We start from the raw sequence: 15,745 nt of genomic DNA, 5'->3' as shown, positions 1-15,745 counted from the left end.
CAAGGAACTCTGCCACCACACCCATCCTATCCCTGGGTGCTCAAAGTACAAGGGACGTCCTTGCTTCCCAATCAGCTAACTTCCCAACATCCCACACCAACACCAGAGTCCCACTTGTAGACCTTAGGGGCTCTTTCTCCCGAAGCTCCGCTGCTTCCTTATCTCTTAGCCTCACTCTTAACTCACATTCATTCTTGCCTGTTTTCTTCCAAGCATCTTCTAAGTTAAATTCCTTTACCTCACTTTTTTTTTTTTTTTATATTATGAATTACTCTGTTGCTCCATTCGCTTTAGGAAGCTTTATATTAAATGCACATGTATAAATACATAAATTGTGATTGATTATAGGATGTGTAATTATTTCTATAATTTATTTTAAAGCTAGGCACCAGATTTGGTCAGACTCTTTGGTCAGACCATTTGAACTGCTTTCGATATGGTGTTTTTTTGCTAAGAAAAATATTGCATCTCCCAGCCCCATGTTTCATCTGTAAAGCCCTATTGTTATTTTCCAGCAGCCTCTTAGAGAGCTGACATCAAGAATTGTGATGAACCTTTTATCTCAGTCTAAGACTTTATCACTTTCAGAGATGCTTACTGCACTGATACATATTATTCATTCATTCATTCATTCATTTATTCAGAAATAATTTTTTGAGAATCTAGTATATGCTGGTCACTGTGCTAAATGCTGCGGAATTATGGATTGAAAATACACCTTTGCTGAATGTGCAAAAACTTACAGTCTGGAAAGAGAAGTAAACAATTCCGTAAGTAAATGCCATACTGGCATTAGGTGCCCCAACAGGCAGAGTATAAGGAAACAGAGAGCCCAAAGGAGGGACTGATCTGGGGAGACTGCCAGAGGGACACTTGAGCTAAGTCTTAAAAGAGGTATATAGTGATGGTTGTATAACTCTAAATTGAATTGTACACCTAAATGGGGGCAGGGTGAACTTCATAATATATAATTTAGATCTCAAAAAAGCAGTTAAAGAAAAAAAGGTATAGAACTGGTTCAAATGTACAAGAAGGGGAAAAACATCCTGGGTAGAGAGAAGAGTGTGGGCAAACGCAGGGGGATGTGAAACAGCTCGACAAGTTAGGGGGACTGCCACTCCTCAAGTGTGGCTAGATGGTAGGGTAGATGTTGGTGGTTCCATCTCCAAAGGCCTTTAAGCAATATAATCACAGGAGCAACTGGATCTTCATGTAATGCATGAATTCAGAGTCCCCATGACATTCTGGGCACCTTCTGAGTTTTTTGACAGAAGTCCCCTTTCTCTGAAAACTCTAAGGTGGAGAAGAAGCATGTAAAGAAGGAAAACCCCAGATGCCCAAGAATTTGGATAACAAACAAGTTTTCTAGAAGTTATTTGCGTCGTCTCCCTGCCTCTCGGCAAGTTTCACTTAACACTACCCTGGAGAGGAATCTGTTTTAGACTTACAGTTTCCTAGAGAAGCAGGTTCCAAGCGGAACGAACGGGCTTTGGGCCAAGATAAAGCATTATTCTAAAGCCCCTTGCAAATCCAATCACGTGCGGAAGGCCCCATAGGAAGCAAAATGTCCTCCCTGCCTTCTGACCTGTCTGTGCTGGTCTAACCATGCAAGACATTGACGGTGAGATTCCCGTTTACTCAGTTACCCAGCCCAGAATGTCCAGAGGAGGTAAAGCTCACTTACATGGCACCAGGTGATCGGGGCCTCCAGGACAATAGTAGTGATAGTTCCACTGAGCCTGTGGGGAAGAGCTGGGAGGCAGCATCTGTGCACATGCTGGATATCTCTGAGGTTCAAACTGATGGAACTCCCTGGATCTGAGAGGCCTGGGGAGGTCCTGGGGGTAACACACGGACATGAGGGGCAGGGGCCTTTCCAGCTGCCTGATGCCCAGGACGTCCTGGGGCTGTGAATCATATCCCGTGTCTATCGTACGCAGGTCTGGGGCTGCACGGTTCCTGTGGGTCCGGGCCCGTGGCACCATCTCTTGGCTACTGCCCGGGGGGTCTGCTGAGGCATTAGGTAAACTTTGGTCTGATTTGTCTGAGTCATGGCCAGGGTCAGGAGAAGCTGCTGAAAGCTGAGATCCCAGCCATTGATTACGTTTTTCCATAAGTGAAAACTGATGCTCCAGGGGGTGGGCTCCAGCCACAGACTCAGCCTCAGGCTCGCTGTCTGCAGAGCAGCCCAAGGGAAAATCTTTGCCCGGGTCTGGGTGTCTCCTCCAGAAGCTGTCTTCACTCTCTGCCAGGACTTTAGTGCGCAGGCAGGTGACCTGCTGGGACACAGGCTGCTGGTGATTTGAAAGCTTCAGGGTTGGGTGAGCGTGAGAAAAGTCTCCTGAGGAAGAGTGAGGGGTTTGAGGTGCAGATAAGCTGTTGGGTGCCATGTTCCTTGTATCTAGAGCAGGTAGTTCGGATTCTTCTTCTAGGGAATATTCTGAGAGAGGTTTCAGCAACTGACTTGGGTATGGTTCTGATTCATCAACCTCTACAGGAATGCTTCGGCTCATCCTAGTTTCTGGAACAAGAGAAAACATGCCACAGCCTCACAAGTCAGATCATTTCTTGGAGTCCCCCGCCTTATGACCTTAAGGGACCTCATTCAAGATGTGGTTTAAATTAACAGTAGAGTGACACCAATGCGCTGGCAGAGCCCTGATCACGTAAAATTGTTCACTTATCCTCCAGGCAAAGGCACTAAGGCTTATTAAGATATTTTTATCTGGAAGGCGATTCAAAGAATGTGACTGGACCATTATGTGGTAGAAGTCATACACCAGCAAGGGAAAGACATGGATGAAAATCAACAGCCAAGTTTTGAGGAAGGAGAAGTAATCAGCATGTGGGTTGTTTCATGTGTATTTGGAATCCATGATGAAAGAAATCTCAGTAACGAATGTGGAATGATCTCTAAAATATACTGTTAAGTGATTAAAATAAAGCAAGGTGCAGACCAATGTGTATACGATGCTGCTGTTTTGTGTGAAAAAATAAAGAGAGGGGAATGTGTGTGTGTGTGTGAGCACAATTGCTTGCACACGTATAAAACGTGTATGGAGGACACACAAGACATTGGTGCATTGGGTGCCTTTGAGAAGGGAGCTAAGCTGAGGGAGACGGGGGAGGGGGAGAGTTTTTACCTTCTGAAGTTTTAAACTTTTGCCCCCTGTGACTATTGCCCAATTAAAAAAAAAAGATTTTTAAAGCCTGAGTTTAAAAAGCACTGGAAAAAAGGTCATAGTGACATTTTCCACTTACAACTATAGGTTATTTGGAGGGCTTAATTCCCTCTTGCACGATGCCTGCATGACCATCTGGTCTGTGATGTAGTAGCTGCACGGACAAGGCTCGCTAAACTAGCCTTTAGCCCACAGAGCAGTTAGCCCACAGTCCAGGTAATATTGGCTTTACCTATAAAAATAGAACTCTCAATCAACATAACAGAATGAGAAAGAAAATTCGCCTCCCCTTATCAGAAGATTGGTTGAGATGACGTCCCAGGATGCTTAGGCTCCAGGGGAAGGAAGGAGGCAGGTCACGGAAAAAGATGTCACAGGGTGATGACGGGAGGCCTGCAGAAGTCTCCGGAGCAGGGATAGTGGGAGCGAGGAAGTGAAAAGAAAAAATCCTGGCCGTCTGTTCCATGCAGGCCTCGTACATAGCATACCTCAAGTGCCATACAGGGAGAAAGGGTGGTGCCGGGGGTGGTGGATTTTTAAATTCCTATTTTATCCATGTAGAATTTCAAACACAAACACTCACTGAGGGCTTACTGTGCCCAAAGGCACGATGCCCATCAGTTATTGTGCTAAGACAAGTTGGAAAATTATGAATTCCCCTTCTCTTGTGCCCGGTACCCAACCCAATGGCAACAAGACAGCACGCATTTTAAAATGCTGCCCCGAAGAGCAGAAATGGGATCAGTAGTTTCCCACCAAATGTATCTTCCCGGCCTGTAGAAAGAGACCTCAATCTGCCTTGCACTCCCTGCCAAATGAATGCCCTCTAACACTTCTCTGACTCTCACTTGGTATCAGACTTACCCATCTGCTGCAAACAACCTTTGTACCATTTTCTGGCACAACAGAGAATTCCCTCAGGCTCCAAGTCCCTGCCAGACCTCCCTCCTTGCCTTGGTGTCCCCTGCCCCGGGCTGGCTCTTTTCTAGGCTGCTGTCTAGGCTGGGTGTACTTCCTGCCCCTTGACTCTGCAGAGGATAGACTTCATCACCTAAATTGCTTAGACCCTGTAAAAACACACAAATTTCAACTGATTTCAGTTGATGAGACCTACCCAAAACACACATATTTCAACTACTGAGTATTTTAAAATGTTCACCATTGTTTTCCTTTCTTTCTTACAATTTTTCTACAGCTATGAAATTGGATATGCCATACAACATGCTCTTCAGCTGGTCAGGAAACAGAAGTATTTTCCGAAGGGCTGGCTGAGTGTTGCGTAATCTCCTGCAAGCATCTGTGGGCCCACAGCTGAAAGGGGGGGGGGTGTCGGGGGGGGGATGTTGGGGTAAGAGGGGCAGCCAGCAAGCCAGCCCGCAAGAGAACTAAATGCTGTCAGCTATTTCTTGGTATGCAATTCATTTTCATTTTCTACACTTCAGGTACAATTGTTTATATTCTCCCTGGGTCTTCAAATGTGAATACCTTAGAAGTGCTTCCCTAAAAAAATTAAATTAAATTTAAAAAGTTGCAAATTCTCTTCTAGCTGAGGAACCTTCAAGGACTTGGAGGAAGCTAATAAAAAGGGTGACAAATGGGGTCATCTCTGGAGTGCGGTCACTGCCTGGGAATCTGAGGTCCATCCTAGGGTGGGAATTCTAGAGTTGAAACTGGTCTGAAAATGAACAGATGGTTCCTCGGATGATAGTGAATAAACCTGGTATGGCAATAAACAACCTTTCAGGAAAGCTATGGGATTAGTAATCTTTAAAAAACAAAATGAACTCTGATGTTTTAAATTTGTCATTACAAATATTCAAACAGCAAATGATTACTGAACCTTACTATGTGTCCAGCTCTGTGCTGTGTACCCCCTCTTCTGAGGCATAAGCTCAGTTAAAATTTTTTTACAAATGGTAATACCTACAAGTGACACAAAACTCAAAAGGTACAAGAGGGTATATTGTGAAAGGTAAACAAAATTATTTCTGAAGTCATAAAACATTATTCCTACCTTCAAGTTGCTTGCGATCCAGCTAAAGGAAGACAACTTATACAGGAAATCAAAGGTCCTACCTCAGGGCCTTTGCACTTGTTGTGCCTTCTTCTTGGAACACTCTTCCCCTACATATCTGCATGGCTTGATCCCTTTCTCTTTTAGGTGTTTACTCAGCTCTCGCTTTCTCAGTGAGGGCTCCCTGGTCACCCTCTAAAATTTTTACATGCTCCTTGCACTCTCTGTCTCCCTTCCCTGCTTTATCATTCTCTCTAGCAGTTATCACCACTGTATATACTATAAAACATATGTTATAAATACAAATATCTAGTACATTCCTTGTTTATTGTCTCCCCCCTTCCCCAGAATGTAAATTTCATGAGGGCGTGATTTTTGACTCTTCTGTTCACAGCTGTATTCCCAGCATCTAGAACTATACCTGGTACATAGTAGGTGCTCAATAAATATTTGTTGAATGAATGAATGATTGGTGCCTGTTTCAGAGAGGAGACAGATCCATGTAGCTGGAAGGATCCCGGACAGTGAGGATGTCAGGCTCATGAAAGGTGGCAGGGAGGATTTCAGAGTTCTTGAAATTATACCCTTCCCTCTTCCTCTCTTTCTCTCAAATATGTATTAAGTTCCCCTAAGTGTCAGGCCCCGAGGCGGGCCTGGGCCGTGCCTGAAGAGGTCCCACCCACCCACAGCAGGGTTGACCTGAACCCTCGCTGGCAGAATAACAGTGAGTCCACCACCCAGCGTGCTGGGACATCTGCTCTTCTGCTCCAGACAGGAAGGCAGCTGGTCTCCTCTTGCATCCTCAGAGCCTCACGAAGAACAGCAGAGGGTGGGGCAGGCCTGCAGTCACCACGAGGGCCCCTCCAGCCCTAGACCCCGGCCAGAACTGACAGAAAAACTCTGCCACCCTCCTGAGGGTGTCACAGAGAAAAACTACACGCCGACACCACATCAGAAGGCCTTGGGCAGATCAGTGGGTTGGGTCGGAAATGACAGTTTTACTTTTTGGTCTTTAATGTCAATATTGTAAAAAATAAATAAATAAATAATGCACATTGAAAAAAATTAACTCAGTGTCTCATCGCTCCTAACCATTTCTAATTTCCCTGTTTTATTCCAGACCCTTCTCTATATGATGTCCAGGCGGTTGTAACCCTGGCACAGCCTGTGCTCCCATCCTTAACAGCGGGTGGCAATTGGTTTTAAGTGGAAAAGCCCTGTTTTCTAGCCATGACCTAGAGGAGAAGTCTATGACCCCTGAGGGGGACAGAAGACCTGCCAGCCAGGCCCTGGTGAGCCCCAGGGCTGGCGGTGCTCTAGACAGTCTCAGCTTATCAGCATGATGCTGAGCTTGGAAGCCGGAAGCCAGGGAGAGGCTGGAGCAGACAGCCATGTCTAGCTCATTGCTTCAAGCCCCTGGGGGAAGGGAGAGGCTGGCTGGCCAGGGACCCCAGGAGAGTTTCTGTTTCAGAAGCGCTTTCTGAGGCTCACAATACAGATGTCCAGGCCTCACACCTAGAGATTCTGAGGCGGGGCCAGGGCTCCCTTTTTCTTCTGTTTAAGTCCCACAGGTAAATAGGTTCTCTCATATTTTGCCAAGGGGAGTGTAATCTGTACAATTTGGCCATAACTATCAGAATTTTAAAATCTTATGTCCTTTGACTTAGTAATTTCATTTCCAAGAACTTCCTCTACAGAGATATGCAAGTATCATGTAAAACGAAGAGGCTATGAGGATAGGCAATGCAGCAATGTTTGTAACAGCAAAGACTACAAACAACCCACGCGTCCAGAAAGGTTCTGCTTTTTAAAACTATGGTCCAGCCTTATAATGAACGCTCTGCATCTTTTTGAAAAGACTGAGGAAGTGCTGTGTGAACTGATGTGGAACCATCTCCAAGATTTACTGTGAAGTTAAAAAAGGAAAGAGCAGAACAGTGTGTAGAGTACACTACCCTTTGTACGATCTGAGATTGTATATGCCCACACCATCACGTCCGAAAGCTGCAACACAGGATGCCTCTGGGAAGGGAACTGGGTGACTGGGAACAGGGGCAGGAGAGGGACTTGCTTTTCAGAGCATTTTTTACCTTTTAAGTTTTGTACCAAGTGCCTGTATATCTACTTAAAAAATAAAAAAAGGAAAAGGAGAAGCTCCACCAGTGATTCTGATGTTCACAAAGATTAAGAACCAACGTGAGGGGGCTTCCCTGGTGGCGCAGTGGTTGAGAATCTGCCTGCCAATGCAGGGGACACGGGTTCGAGCCCTGGTCTGGGAAGATCCCACATGCCGCAGATCAGCTAGGCCCGTGAGCCACAATTACTGAGCCTGCGCGTCTGGAGCCTGTGCTCCGCAACAAGAGAGGCCGTGATAGTGAGAGGCCCATGCACCGCGATGAAGAGTGGCCCCCACTCGCCGCAACTGGAGAAAGCCCTCACACAGAAACGAAGACCCAACACAGCCAAAAATAAAAATAATAAATAAATAATAAATAAAAAATTAAAAAAAAAAAAAAAAAAAGAACCAATGTGAGAGAGGCACTGCTGAGACCACCCAGGAGAGAGTGAACCGTCCCATAAAAATACAAAAGACTGGGGCTTCCCTGGTGGCGCAGTGGTTGAGACTCTGCCTGCCAATGCAGGGGACACGGGTTCGATCCCTGGTCTGGGAAGATCCCACATGCCGCGGAGCAACTAGGCCCGTGAGCCACAATCACTGAGTCTGCGCGTCTGGAGCCTGTGCTCCGCAACAAGAGAGGCTGCGATAGTGAGAGGCCCGCGCACCGCGATGAAGAGTGGCCCCTGCTTGCCACAACTAGAGAAAGCCCTCGCACAGAAACGAAGACCCAACACAGCCATAAATAAATAAATAAATAAATAATTTAAAAAAAAAACAACAACTCAGTGGATCTCAAAAAAATACAACAGACCGTTCAGCAGAGGGTGGGGACATTTGTCCATGGTGGGAGTGGGTGGGACCGGGGTGGGACTGGGGTGGCACAAGCTAGGAATGGAGGGCTAGTCCCAGGGCCACACAACCAGGTGAAACCATGGTGTATGTGAGCCTGGTTCTTACTCTGATCTGACCCAAGAGACAGCAGTTTTCCTTCTCTGGAATCTCACTGCCCTTTGGACGGTGAGCTGTGGTTCCAGCTCTTAGATTCTGACCAGCATCTTTCTTCAAATCCCTCTGTTAGTTTTTCTGTCCCAGCCTCTCTCGCTTCCTTTCTGCCCCCTACCCTTCCTGCGTAGCCTGGTTTTGCAGATAAGACCTTATCCAGACATCAGCAGTTTTGACATCCCCTGTGACAATGCTCCCTGGTGTCCCATTCACAGAATTTCCCATTCATTCTCTCTCTCTCTTTTGCTGCCTCCAAGTCTTTGCTCATGTCTGTTCCCAGCAACCTTTCTCTCCTCCAGCACATTCTGCCTTCAGTTATTAGTTTCTCGAAACAGAGCCTATCAGTCTTCGCAGCACTACCTTTCTTATCTCATGGTTCATCCAAAAGCTTCTTTTCCTCCCATCATGCCCGCCTTGCTTTCTGCAGGTCTCTTAGACCCCAGCCTGGTGTGCATAGGACACAAGTCTCTCTTAGGGCACATATTCACAGATATGATGTCCACGTTCACAGTTAACTGTGGCTTCTGCCATCCAGACGGGCTTACCCTGAATCAATACATATTTCTAGGATGTGGAAAATATGCAGGACTTAAATGCACAGGCTCTAGATTCAAGCTCCCCATGATTAAATTCTTTCTCTGCTAGCTGCACGATTAGATGTGTGACCTTGAGAAAATTACTTAACTTCTCTGGGCCTCATTTTTCTCATCTGTAAAGTGGGGAAAATAACAGCATTTGCCCCATAGGAGGGTATTGTGAGAGTAAAAGAAGAAGGTGTAAATAAAGTGCTGGCTGTAGGGCCTGGCCCATATTAAGCTCTCCAAAAACAATGGCTATTTTGTTATTTTTACAACAACAAGTGATTTGGCTTTAGAACTGTTTTCTAGACAATGTTCACTTGTTTTATACCTGGACGCTAAACCTATTATATGAACCTAATGTATGGAGACCATATCTTTTTAACCAACATGTGTATTTCTGGCAGATTTGATATACATCATCTCATCTGGTCTTTAAAACAGCTGGGTCACAGGCGGGGTATGTGGTTTCACTTCACCATTCCTATTGCACAGAGCCTTGGGCACATTAAGTAGCTTTTCCAAAGTCACCGCCAATTCTAGCCTATAGATCTCCTACCTCTTTCCATTAAACCACATAGATCAGGCACTGGCAAACCTTTTCTATAAAGAACCAGATAGTAGTAAATAGTTCACATTTGTGGACCACATACCGTCTCTGTCTCATACTCTGCTTTTCAGTTAGTTTGTTTGTTCTTAAACAACCCTTTAAAAATATAAATTCTTAGCAATAGGCAGGTACAGAAACAGACCATAGGCCACCTTTGGCTCGAGTTGTAGTTTATCAAGCTCTGATATAGATTATGCTGATAAGTCAATATAAACCTAATGAAATGGATATACTTAAGAAACCTTACCCTTTGTTAACAATAATTGTTAATATTTGTTAAATGTTTTCTATGTGTCAAATACTGTTCCAAGTGTTTTACATGTATTAACTTATCCTCTCAGCCACCCTATTTGTAGGTACTGTTGTCAGCCCCATTTTAGGAATGGGGAAACTGAACACAGTGAGGGTTAGTAACTTTTGCAACATCACAGGGCTAGTAAGTAGCCGAGCTAGGGTTCAAATCCAAGCAGTTCAGCACCAGAGCCTGGGCACTGAACCCACTTGATTCTCGGCTGGGAGCACTGACTTGTACAGCAATGTGGGGCGAGGGGAGAAAGGGAGTGGCAGGAGCTGAGTAAACCCTAGAAGCTCCTGGAATAGATAGGTTTCAGAACCATTCACCCTGAAGCTAAGGAGGCGTGGATACATGCCACCTGTGTTTTATGAAGAATGGCCAGGCTGGAAACCTGTGATGCCTCTCCTTCATGCCACTACAATAGAGGATATGGATGAGACTGCAGAGGCATCTTGATTTGAGAAAAGCACTTGATTGGATCTCATTAAATTTTAATCATAAACTGAATTCAAAGTAAATTGAAAACTTGTTGACAGAGCACAAACAAAGGGTGACGATAAATGGCGATGCATCTAGAGAGGGGATATCTTCCAGGGGACGCCTCGGAGGCAAGGATGGATGGGATTTAATGAAGGTGTTATGTCCCTGGAAGAAGACAAATAGCAGAGCAAGAAACAGAGGAAGGGCAGGAGTGAGCAGCCTCAGTAATTAATAAACCACATTACCAGCTCCTAAATGATCAAAGCTTGCTGTTACCAACTGCTTGGATTTTTTTAAAAAAGCATTCTTTGGGTCAACAATAGGGTTGAAGGGTACTAGAGACACACAGCATGAATATTTCAGGTGGACATATTAATAAATATATAAATTTACAGCTAAGAAGATCCTCAGATGCAATTTGGACCAGATCCTTGCAGCCACAGATTCTCAAGGTCTCACTTCATTCTCCAGAGAGTAATTTTTTTTCAGAACTGTCCAAAAATTTCGGATTTTAAAAAGATCTTTAAACTCATTAATGTTCTTTGTTTACTGCCCCAACGCATGCAAACTCTCCCAACATCAGTTTGCTTAGTGGAAGTTGGTTTTGAGTGAACCGTGTGGCTCAGGTTCAAATTCCAGTGAAGAAATATTTCCAAGTTTACTTGCAGAATTTCCCAGACAGAGAAGTTCTTCCATTTGGTTTGCCAGAGGATTGGAAGCAGTGGTGAGCCCTGGAGACAAGGGAACATTTACTGGCCCTTGTTCATACCCTGCACAGTACAGCTCACAGCAGGCTGAAGGCGGTGCAGCGTGACCCGACCTGACGTGCAGAAGTTCGCTCTGCAACTCCTCTGAGCTGCTGAACTCAGTGACGGGGCTAATGGGAAAGGACGGACTCCACCAAGCTGGAAGCTGGTAAAAACCGTTTAGAGAACAACCTCAAACCAGCCCATGGGTTCTCTTGTTTGTTTGTTTTGTTTCAGATAAGGTTTCTCTAAACACACGTTCGTGAGTCTTAATTCAGTCCAGACCCCCGAGTGAGGAAAAGAAGGGGCAGAAAGGAAAAAATCGGCAGAGGGAGGAGAAGGGATAGAAAGGAAGAAAGGAAAATGGAAGAGAAGCAAGGAGTGTGGGAAACCTTGAAGGAAAAGTTTAAAAAACTTGTCCTTTATTGGTGGAGGAGAGAGGCTTGCTTAAACTGTGATTTTTACATATTGCTTAAACTGTGATTTTTACGTATTACAGTTGGAAGGGAAGGGAAAGAATGAATGCAGGCAAAAGGCAAGAGTGTTAGAGGTAAGCTGCTGAGCTGGGAGGAGTCTGGGCAGACAGCACAGAGGAGGAGGAAGGGAAATCGGAGGTGGGAGGGAGACTTGGGGACCCCGCCTGGGAGAGGAAGAAGGAAAAACACTGGAACCATGAGTGCAGGAAAACAGTGAGGTGGGGAAGAGCCAAGTTTCCATCATCGCTCAGGGAGCTGCCCAGACCCCAGCCAGCCTGCGTCTTCAGGATGAAGGAAGGGGGTCAAGCAGGCTGGGGGCTCCAGTCAGTCCTGAATAGCTTGATCTCAGCTGCTTTATCAGGGAACCACGCCAAACTGGCTCAGCTCTGCGAATCACGAGGGGATGAAAGCCCACCTCCCTCCCTCAGCCAATTTACAACTTCTGGTCCCCAGGAAGGTCTGTGTACACATCTATACACATGCACACACACACACACAGAGGCACAGAGTGAGCTTAACACTCAGGCATCGAAGCACATGTGGGCGAGTAGGAGGCCTGCTGGGCAAGAGACGCAAAGAATGGCAAAGAATGTCAAATGTCGGAGGGAGAAGGACAGCCTGGGCTTCAGGAACTAAAAATATCTCGGTGACAATGCACTAGGAAGAAACAGGAGAGGCCCAGGGGGAGAGCTTCTTGATTCTAATCCTCAGATGCTTTCTCACGGAAGGCCTGCAGGGTTGTTTTGATAAGGAACTGTGATCAAACATTAGGGGTCATTTCGTTGGATCTGAAAGGAATTTAAAGTTTAATATGGCTCAATCTGTGTGCTCTTTTTTGTTTTCCCTGCAGCAGTTGCCTGCTATTCATATGTGTTTTGAAAGGCTAATCTAAATTTTCCTGTAGCAGAAAAATGATTAGAATTCAGGATATTTCCGAGATTTCGATTCTTCGAAACATAGATTTAATTTAGACAAACTACCCGCATAATCGATCTTTCTGAGTGCCTGCAACTATGATTCTGAATTCGTGCAACTATGTCTGCCTTCTTCTCTTCTTATTCTCAGAGCATTTGAAAATCACTAACACCTTAATCTTGAGAGAAGCAGGCTTAAATATTTTCCATCTTTGCACCCTCCCAAAGTGAGTACCCCCAAGTTAAAAGTCTTCTCCCCAACACGCTTTCACTCCTAGTCAGCCCACCCCAGGCACGGAGCAGAGCAGGGGGCTTCTGTCTAGTGCCACCCCATCACAAATGACACCAGATGAAGAATGACTGTGGGTGGCCTTTCTGGATCAAAGCTAGGCTGGCAGCAAATAACAGCCTGATTTCAGATAGTGGTGCATGTTATTTGAAAAAAAAATAAATAAATAAATAAATCAGTAACTCATCACAGGTGAAACATCTTGAAATTCCTGTCCTCCCATCCCAGGGTGATAGAGAAAGCCATCTAAAAACATGACAAGGACCATACCAGGGCCTTGATATTCCACAGAAACAGCTGAGCAATACCAAAAGCCGTGAGTCAGTCCATCCCACACAGTCAGGGCCTGTTGGAACTGTATGGAGGGAGAGTAACAGCTCAAAAGAAACAATCAGGATCTTTTAAAAAGTAGTGCTTTGGAAAAGGTTAAGGATTCTGTGTGTCGGTCATCTAATAATGCGTCTGATCCTAGTCATCACCCTTACATGGTATCAGGATGTGCTTCACAGCTTCCCTTCACCCCCCATTAAAGTCCCCCCACACAGTGACTGGTCTAGCCAAGGAGTGGTTTCCAGCTCCTGCTAAGTCAGGCTCGTCTGCCAGCTCTCGGGCCTGCCTTGACTTTGTGGGCAAGTGCACAGACTGGTTTTTCCTGGGTAACCCAAATGGGACATAAACTAATTCAAGAAACCCCCTGCTTTCTCCTATTTAACTAGAGCCAATAATACCACCTAAATTCCAGGCAGTCTCCTGCAGAGCCACGAGGCAGCCCAGCACATCACGCCGCCACTCTCAGCCTTTTACCCAGACTACGGCTTCACCTTTTGCCTCCAGAGCAGATGAGTGAAACAAATCAGAGCAGCTTATATGGAAGAAACCTGAGTGCCTACAAGGTGTTTGATAGTATACTGAGTGCTCGAGGGTAGAGAAGGATTAAGAAAGGAGTCCTTTTCCTCCAGGGACTAACTATCTCTTAGTAGCGAGAGGTAAGATGAATGTATTTGAGTAATCAGTAAACAAAACGCACTCTTCTAAGACCACCCATTATGGCTACCCCTCTGGGATTCCCATCACCCCAGCCTTATTTCGTTAGAAGGGAATTTCGACATAATCTTGTTAGTTCACCACCCCACACATATTTTATTGATGAAGAAATCCAGGCCTAGGGAAACCAAAGTAATATTGCATAAGTCACAGGGCCAGCAAGGAGTGGAGTGAGAACTTGAAACCAAGTTTCTTGTCCTCTGCTTTTATTATTTATTTGGTCTCTTTTTTTCCCCGTTCATTGAAAAATATCCCCCTATGCTAAGAAATCATCTTGAACTTGAAAGTCACAGGAAGCTCGATTAGCTTCTAAGATCAAATAATAGCACTTCTCCCCAGGTTTTCCCTAAAGGCTCAGGCCTACTGTCCGTGCCAGCAAATGTCTGGGTCATTTGGGAGGGTGGAGGGCTGTGGGAGAGGAGCTGAGAAGGCACCACAGCCAGCACAGAGCGGAGATGAACTTACTGGTCCAAGAACGTGGTGTTGATTTTTTTTCCCCCCGAGTGTAACAGGGATCAAGAAAACTTGGGAGTTCTCCTTCCACCTCTGCCACTGATGTGTCTGAGGCTGGAAGCCAATTCCTTAATCTGTGCCATCCCCGGCTCCCTCCCCGGAGAATGGCGCTTGTCTTCTTAATCGAAACTTGTGGGGACACTAAGTACTCAAACACAGGCGTGTGTGTGTCTCCACTCCTCAAAGAGTTAATCTTCGCTCGCCCGTCTGAAATACTAAACCACCAGCATTTTCTCACAGCAGAAATGTAGCTGTCATTTTCTCAGCCCAAGCTGGCCTCTCTGTACACAAACAAACGAAAGGTGGGGAGAGGCAGGTGGAGGAAAATAAGGCAGCACATTTCAGTAAAGGAGAAAACTGTTTTGGGAAACGGGTCAAAAGTTAAGAAGTAAGGCGAGGCAGGTGACAACTCTGAACAACTTACCTTAGAGCCACCACGGACAGACAGACCGGGCCACGGGGTGATCACGCTCTCTCCTTCTTGGGTCACTCCACCTTGGGTCGCTCCGAGCCTCCCTCCACCCTCTCCCGGCCCAGGTAAGCAGGAACAGGCTCCGAAGCAGGAAGTGGAAGTTGTATGCAAATTTCTACCGAGGCTAGGAAGCCTCGGCTCAAAAATCTCCCTGTGGGCAGTGAATCAACAGCCGCGGAGAAGTCACTTTATTTCTTAAAACAGAAACCTCCTTCATTCACTAGAAAAGGCCACTGGCCAATTAGGCTGCATTTTTTTTTTTCACCACCCAGCTAAGTAACTGCTGAGGAATGTTCCCACTGCCCCGGACCTCAGCGTTGTCGTCGTAGTACCCTGGCCTGAGATGGTGCCTGGGGATCGGATTGAACTTGGGTGTTAAGATCGGTTATTCATTAGCAGCTCCAGAGGAGGAAACTGGGGGCAGATCATGGGGAGGAGTATGAAGCAACAACTTCTTACTGTCTCTAACTGCATTTGCTGCTCTTAATCACAAAGGGAGGACTCACTGCCCATCCCCCTACACACACGCGCGCACACACACGCACACACACACACCCCCTGCCCCATCCACAGGCATGAAAAAGTGGCTAGTTTTGAGAACCACCCCCCCCCCCACACGCACACACACAGAGTCCTCCTCTGGCTGCATTTTTCATGTCCTCAAGTTTATTTCCTCGCCTTTCCTTCTCCTTGCTTAATCAGTGCCTACGGAGTTTATGGCCAAAGGAGATGCTAGAAACAGGACGACCAGGATGGCAGACTGTAATGGGAGCTGTGTTGGCCGCAGCTCTGGAGTCAGAGGGACCCGGGTGTGAACTCAGTTACCCACTGGCCAGCTGGGTGCCGGGCAGGCGCACCGTGCTCCTGGACGCCCCGCCTGCCTGCTGAGTCCCGAGGGTCAGCCCACTCGGCTGGCCACCCCTCTACCCTCGAGCAGGGGACGGGCCCCAGGGCATCCCCATCCAGACCTCCGGGGTCTGCTCAAGTGAGCCATGTGGAGCAGGTTGCTCT

At 46.2% G+C, this 15,745-nt stretch overlaps 1 protein-coding gene across 2 annotated transcripts in view; it reads right to left on the bottom strand.

Annotated features, from left to right (window-relative positions):
• Nucleotides 1-15,194, bottom strand: part of TRAF3IP2 (TRAF3 interacting protein 2) — a 41,762-nt gene extending 26,568 nt beyond the window's left edge. The window contains exons 1-2 of one of the 2 annotated variants that reach the window (XM_059941398.1): nt 14,687-15,194; nt 1,685-2,521 (exon numbers count right to left, since the gene is read on the bottom strand). In XM_059941398.1, coding sequence (XP_059797381.1) covers nt 1,685-2,513 — 829 coding nt within the window. In that variant the 5' untranslated portion in view covers nt 2,514-2,521; nt 14,687-15,194. The remainder of the gene's footprint in view (nt 1-1,684; nt 2,522-14,686) is intronic. The other variant, XM_059941397.1, reaches the window with a different exon arrangement.
• Between the last annotated feature and the right edge of the window lie 551 nt (nt 15,195-15,745).

The sequence above is a fragment of the Balaenoptera ricei genome, chromosome 12, assembly GCF_028023285.1.
Source record: "Balaenoptera ricei isolate mBalRic1 chromosome 12, mBalRic1.hap2, whole genome shotgun sequence".
NCBI lineage: Eukaryota > Metazoa > Chordata > Mammalia > Artiodactyla > Balaenopteridae > Balaenoptera > Balaenoptera ricei.
This window is presented reverse-complemented; position numbering and strand designations above follow the sequence as displayed.